At 33.0% G+C, this 7561-nt stretch overlaps 1 protein-coding gene across 1 annotated transcript; it reads left to right on the top strand.

The window, feature by feature from the left end:
- Window positions 1-1759: 1759 nt before the first annotated feature.
- Window positions 1760-6853, top strand: LOC124945174 (probable protein kinase UbiB). Its single transcript, XM_047485562.1, is given in 26 exon segments — window positions 1760-1920; window positions 2210-2299; window positions 2384-2567; window positions 2570-2610; window positions 2681-2722; window positions 2724-2768; window positions 2939-2989; window positions 2991-3028; window positions 3094-3239; window positions 3306-3346; window positions 3348-3407; window positions 3566-3734; window positions 3866-3943; window positions 3946-3986; window positions 4086-4214; window positions 4312-4359; window positions 4442-4499; window positions 4577-4643; window positions 4704-4836; window positions 4931-5056; window positions 5058-5089; window positions 5179-5251; window positions 5333-5392; window positions 5395-5520; window positions 5598-5691; window positions 5761-6853. Coding segments are annotated over 25 exon segments (2625 nt in total). The 5' UTR covers window positions 1760-1920; window positions 2210-2218; the 3' UTR covers window positions 6423-6853.
- Window positions 6854-7561: the final 708 nt, after the last annotated feature.

The raw sequence follows: 7561 nt of genomic DNA, 5'->3' as shown, positions 1-7561 counted from the left end.
AATAGAAGTGAAATCATCTAGGTATTAGGTTAACTTTCTAAAAATAACTAAATAATTTAATATAAACGTGTCTCTTGAAAAAGATGTTTAGCACAAATCCAAATAATATATAATGTATAATTGATTGCTTAGCAGCTTTTGTAATTTACATAAGTAAACAAGGAAAAAGTTAGAAAGAATGGATGTGTACATTTTTTTCTTTCCTAAAAGCAATAGAGCATGATCCAATATTTCTTCATAATACTTTTGAAGTCTGTACACTTTTTTTTGGTATTAAATATTGACTTAAGAAATAAAATGGTCCCTAAAATTTGATCAATATATGACAAGTTCATGAACTTTAAAATATAAAAGAAAAACTCAAACGTTATAAGTATTTATCTAAATCTGGTAAATATTTTAATTTTTATACCCAGTAATAAATTTTGTTTTTCTAAATGGCTCATCTTCAACTATCTTTTCTGAAAGAACCCAACTTTTGCACAGTGAAGTGGATGACCAACTTGGCAGCCCACGTTGTTACCAACTTACCATAATAATAATATAATTTATTTTGCTTTTCAAAAAAGTTTGTGGTTTTATCTTTTCAAAAAGAAAATAAAGGAAGAAGTTAAAAGTTTGTATATAAAAACACTACTATTGGAAAAAGAATGCCAAATCTATAATCAAAGTTAATATCATTTCAAAAAAATATTATTCACTATTAACATCAAGAAAAGATTAATATATAATTGTTTTAAAAATTCAAATTGTACACAAGATTAGAAACCAGTGGCTCTTTCCTCCCCTTACTACTATTATTTTGAAAAAAAAATATATATATATATATATATATATATATTTTTTTTTTTCTTTTTAATGTAGACCTCACAATCATGAGATCACTTTTAACTTCTTAAGTAAAATTGAATTTGTCACCTATAATCTCTTACGCAACATAAATATAAATTTTTATGAATGGCATTATATAAAGAAAAAACAAAAATAGGGAAATTTGTCTAAGAAAATATTTTCAAACAAATACCTTTACAAAGCAATTATCCTTCTATATTTATATGTTTTAAATTTATTTTAAAAAATCATTATTAAAGTGTTAGTTAGTAATTATGCAATTTGTCGGTTATTAAATTTATTTTAAAAATTATTATTAACTAAAAAATTATTTAAGTGTAGTAGTTGAATTATTAAAATAAAAAAAAAATCCTAACAGGTTATATATATTAGAATTATTAATTTTATTAAAAAAATTAAAATTAAATCATAATTATAAATAAACTAAATCATTAAGTTACAATAGTAAATATATATAATTAAAGCACAACTCATGATTTAGTAAGATTAGTTAGTTTGGCTTTTCTACTAACTGAATAAATTGACATATTTGTGAAGTTTGTAGGAATTCTTTTATAATAAAATATTTTATTAGGAGTCCGGATTTATTTTGTTGTATAATTATAATATATTATGTTTAACGTTTTTTATATTCGAGATTCATTACTCATTCCAAAAACCGAAACGGGTGACATCCGTCTGAAAGTTAATCGATCTTTTCGAAAATCTTCATAATTATTTTAACGTTTTCTGATATTCGTTACTCGTTTCGAAAACCGGTGAATTCGGTTAGAAAAGTTAATCGATATTATTGAGGATGTACTTTCTTTGTAAGTACATCGGTCGATACTGGTCCTTGTTTCAGTTTATTTCAATGGAGTTAAAGCGGTTGCTCGAGGCGGGGCGGGGCGAGTCAAATTGTCAAAATAGTTCTCTAATCAGTGAAGTGAGCAGCGAGTGGCCAACAAGCAGTCAAAGCCTAGGAAAATTCAAATTTCCTTCAGAAGACTCCATTCACCGATCCTTTCATCGAGGTACAATTGAGGTCTTCCTCGCTCTCTTTCTTCACCATCTTGCGGCGATAATTATGTATGTATTCAGCATCTTCGCTCTGATTTTCACATTCTTCCGAGTTCAATTCTGCTTTATGTATGTCTATTATGATCATTCATAGTCATAGAGTGTTCATTCGTTCAATTAGATTTTAACTTAATTTGGTGATTATCATCCTTTTCATCCAACTTATCATGATCGGCTACGTTTGTGCTAGTAATGAGTATTTTCTAATGACTATAAATGAAAGTTTCGATTATTTCAGTATTTGTATCATCATTTTCGTCCTGATCGTGAACACATATATATTTTTCTTTGATCCAAGTCTTACCTGATGATCATGGGCTGGGGAAATATCTACATAAGGCGCAGGAAACTGTTCTCTTTGGCTCTTGTAATTTACTTGGATTACAAGGTAATCTTCATATTAAAAGCTAATATGTTTTGATCTTGTATCAGTTAACTTAGGGAAACCATTGGTTATTTTATATGTTACAAGGTTTTACAGCAATGGGAGAAGTGGATAACCAAGTCAAAGAAATCTGCTCTATGGGAGAAAGCTCATGAACGTAATGCTAAGCGTGTATTCAGCTTGATGGTGGAGTTGGAAGGATTGTGGGTGAAAATGGGGAAGTATTTATCTACACGATCTGATGTACTTCCCAGGGCTTATATTCGCCTTCTGAAAAGCTACAAGACTCGCTTCCTCCTCGCCCTTTGGAAGAGGTATATACTTCACTTACAATTCTTATATCTGTATGAATATGAGGAATATTTTCCTTACTATTTATTGCAGGTTTGTAGAACAATAGAGGAAGAGTTGGGAAAGTCCATGAATGATCTCCTTCCTAGATTTTGATAAATCGCCACTGGCAACAACATCGGTGAGGTTTTGGGTGATCTTGATTGTAACATCAGAGTTTGAGGGATATCTGCACTGTATAAACTATAAAGTGTCAAAATGTTTATGATGTAGTTCTAAGGGAAAACCATTTCTACTTTAATATTGATTGATTCTCTTTTGGACACGATTTAACATTTTTCTGTATGGCAGATATCACAAGTTCATCGAGCAACTCTTCTTAATGGACAGGAAATAGTTGTTTAAGGTCCAACATGATGGCATCAAGACAATAATATGAAGGTCGTAAAATTCTTTGAAATTATAGGATGAGAGTGATATTAGTTATGGAAATTGGTAATATGTAGGTAGAAATTTTGTTTACAGGACTTGAAGAATGCGAGGATAATAGTAGATTGGATAGCATGGGCTGAACCACAATATGACTTCAACACAATGATATATGAGTGGTGCAAGGAAGCACCAAAAGAATTGGATTTCAACCATGAAGCAGGTAATCTCCATAAGAATAATTATACCTTTATAGCTTTTTCAAAGAAAATTCTTTGGGTGCCTGCAGAAAATACAAAGAAAGTCTCTAGAAATCTCGGATGCAAAAACTGGGGATGATGAAAAGAACCATTTCAATCATGTTGATGTTCTCATACCAGATGTTATTCAGGTAATCCAATACTCTGCATTCAACAAATGCTTTATTAGATTGGGTTTTCCTCAACCACACTCATAATTTGTTTACATCTTTTGTCCTTTTATCTGGACAAGGATTATTAATTTGGAATTCCTGAATCCTTTTACTGACACAATCCTTGTGCTGGGCAGTCCACTGAAAAAGTGCTGATTTTAGAATATATGGATGGGATTTGTTTAAATGATAACGAATCACTGGAAGCTTTGGGTGTGGAAAAGCAAAAGCTTGTTGAAGAGATAACTCATGCGTATGCCCACCAAATTTTTGTGGATGGGTTTTTCAATGGTGACCCTCATCTTGGTAGTACTTCTGCATCACTTCTTCTCTTCCAGATCTCCATATTCTAATTTCTGTCCATTTTGATTTCGTACTGCAACAATGGTGGGTGGATTTGTGGCCTTCTCTAACCATAAATTTTTACATGTGTCTAGAAAATTTTCTAGTCAGTAAGGAGTCGCCACATCGTCCCATCCTGCTTAATTTTGGGCATACAAAGTCACTATCTGGATCCACAAAACTTCTTTGGCAAAGATATTCCTTGCATCTATAGAGGTTTATTGAGATATTTTATTTATAGAGAAATGTGCTTCTATGCATACATGTACTTTTCTTTTACTTGATGATGTTATTAATAGTACTTATTGCTTGCAGGGTAGCCATGTGACACTTTTATCCGCGTTTGCAGAAATGGGGCTTAGGATACGTCCGGACATGCCTGAACAAACTCTTGAAATTTCCAATGTATTCTTTTGTAGTTTAACAGATGCGAATGAAGATTCAGTAAGTATGCATATTATTTTTTAGGCCAATCAATCATTTACCCTATCCAAGTTAATGTATACTATATATATATATATTAATAATTGCTCTTGATTAGGAAAAGATGAAATCACAACCAAAAGAAGAAGCTAAACGTTTTAATCCTGTAAGTTCTTGTACACAAAACTGCATTTAATCCATTTATAGTTGGATAAACTTGATTGGGGTGAAAATGTTCAATCCTCCAGGTGGATACTTTTCCAGTCGATATTGTCATATTGACTAGGGTTCTGAATCTCCTCCAAGGTAACTAAAAAATGAAACCAACAATTTGACTATGCTAAAGATTTTTTTTATTGGTCAACTCATCACCATGGATTTAGGGCTCTCATCCACAATGAACGCACATCAGGAAATCATGAGACCTTTTGCTGAGTCTGTTTTGGAAGAGTAAGTCAGTCATTTTATAAATATATCGAGTGATAGCTTATATATTTTTATCCGTGTCAGAAATATTAGCAATGGGGCAACAGTACTAAATCCTCAATGGATATATGAAACACCAGTCCTTTCTAATGCTGAGGCCAAGTTGAGGCAGCTCCTTGTTGAGTTGGGGCATACTGACAAAATACTTGGTATCCAGGTAGGTGCAGTTTTCATTCAGTGTAATATAATAATGTAAAAAGCAAAGTTGTAATTTGGTGATTGATTAATATAAAGAATTACAATTAATTAAGGTATGTGCCTATAAAGATGGAGAGGTAATAATTGATACAGCTGCTGGAATGATGGGTAGATATGATCCTCGTCCTGTTCAGCCTGATAGCCTATTTACTGTATTTTCTGCCACCAAGGGCATTACAAGCCGGTTTGATGCATTGGCTGGTTGAAACTGGGTAGGTTATTCAAGTGTGTTAATTTGTACACTGTTTTTTCTTACATTCAACCAAGCATTGAGAAAGAAGTGTATTGATTTGTTGAGCAGGAAACTGAAGCTGGAGGAAAATGTGACAAATATTTGGCCAGAATTTGGAACGAATGGAAAGGATCAAGTAAAGGTGTGATCTTTGTGCTGGAGGAGACTATTTAATTAGTTTTCTCATCATGTGTAAGTGTAATGTATTATTGTATTTGTTTAGGTCCATCATGTTTTGAATCACACATCTGGTCTTCACAATGCACTGGGAACTATAGGCCTTGAAATCCTACGGTTGATTGGAATGAATGTCTGAATCAAATTGCAAAGTCTGTCACAGAAACTGAGCCTGGTAGTGTGGAGCTATACCATCATCGTTCTTTTGGATTTCTATGTGGTGGGATAATTGAGGTATTCATTGAATTAGTTTTGATTTATTTATAAAGCTTGTTTCTCAACATTTTTCCTTTTGTTATTGTTTTGAATAGCATGTATCAGGCAAGAAATTTCAGGAGATTCTTCAAGAAGCTATCATTGATCCACTAGAAATTGAAGGCGAGCTATATATTGGAATTCCCTCAGGTATATTATATGTAATGGTAGCAAATTTGATGGGCAAAATCTGATCAATAAATCACCATACATATATAGGTGTGGAATCTCGATTAGCTACAGTGACATTAGATAGAGATGATCTGAGTAAGTTTTTGGCATTGAGCAAAAATCCAGACGTACCTTCCTCTTTATCCAAATCCATACAAGAAGGGACGATAACTTCTATCCCGTTTCATTTTAATTCCATGGACATCCGACGAGCTATTATTCCATCTGGAAACGGACACTGCTCTGCCCGTGCCTTAGCGAGGTACTACGCCGCCCTTGTCGACGGTGGACTAATCCCATCTTCATCGTCGTCGTCGTCTCAACCCTGTCAGAAGAAACAGAGCCCAATTTCAGACATGAAAGCCAGTACTAAGCCGTCTTTGTTTTCGAACCCTGCAATTCACGATGCCTTTATGGGCATAAGAGAGTATGAGCATTTGTGTCTCAAAGATGGGAAATTTGGACTCGGGTTTAAGAGATCATACGCCAAGGATGGGTCGACACTGGTGGGGTTTGGGCATGCAGGGTTCGGTGGGTCAGTGGGGTTGTGTGACATAAATAATCGGTTTGCAATTGCTATTACCGTAAACAAATTGTCAATGGGGGGAGTTAGTGGTGAAATAGTTAATCTTGTTTGCTCAGAACTTGGAATCCCAGTGCCATTTGAATATGTCAGATTTGATGATGCATCAGCTGGTGTGATCAACTGAGCTTGCTCCATCTCAAGGTAAGAATAATAATAACTACTCTTCTTATCAAATGTTTCATTTTAAATTTCTACTAAATGAGAGCTTAAAAAAATCATATTACATATTTTGTGAGTGATGAAAAGTAGGAAAATGGAAGGCAGCTAAGCTATGAATGAATGAATGAATGAATGAGGACATGATGATGATATAATAATTCTCATTTTTTGGGGTTGTAGTAAAAAATTCTGTCTATAGATTCTAGAGTCCACGTAGATACATACAATGTATGATGATCTCCCACACACGTGATTACCCCAATCGTTCCATTTGCTTCTTTTGGTCCATCACTGCGTACAATGCTTTATCATCATCATCATCCTCTCTTATCACTTTTTATGTGCACCAAACCTTCATCATATTGGCTCTCATTTTGACAACACTTTTTATGTCTTTGTTTGGGTATTCATTAGGCCTAGAGAAGAAAAAAATGATGATATTTGAGGAGGTGTTATATTTTTTGGGTTAAAAAATTTAAAGAGTATTGATATATATAAATAAATAAAATTAACAATTGATAAGGGATGAATGAAATATATTTGATTTGTATGAATTATTTGAAAATTTCATACCGAACAAACCAGGGAAGAATGATAGGTGGGGTGGTTATTCCTTAATTCGATAATTAGTACACAAGATATGTTCCTCTTGTATAAGAAGAGCATATTGATTTGATCCATAAACGGGACCGGGATATGCATACCGGGTAAATCAAATTATTTATTTTCTCAAATTATAAATTGAACAATCAAATTGGCAATATATACGGGACGGGTTAACCAATCAAATCATAATCGATTGGGTTGCAATGAAACAAGATCTAGGATAGCAAGAAGCTCTGGTTCATCTTCCAATAGAAGCAAATAAGCCAGAGTTCATAATTTGTTAGAAAAATCAATTTTTATAAATTTAGTTTATTTTCTAAGATAGTTAGTTCACTTTTTTCCTTCAAAATCCTGTTTTTCTTTAATGATGTTTGCTTAATTGGCCATTTTTTATGGTAGAGTGTTCAGATTGATGATCATTTTTTATGGTAGAATGTTCAGATTGATGATCTTTATGGATGAGAAATTGAATTTCAGACCTTTTTTAAATCTCACAAT

Source organism: Impatiens glandulifera, chromosome 7, assembly GCF_907164915.1.
Source record: "Impatiens glandulifera chromosome 7, dImpGla2.1, whole genome shotgun sequence".
Taxonomy (NCBI): Eukaryota; Viridiplantae; Streptophyta; class Magnoliopsida; order Ericales; family Balsaminaceae; genus Impatiens; species Impatiens glandulifera.
The sequence above is the reverse complement of the archived record's forward strand: the minus strand, read 5'-3'. Positions and strand labels throughout refer to the sequence as shown.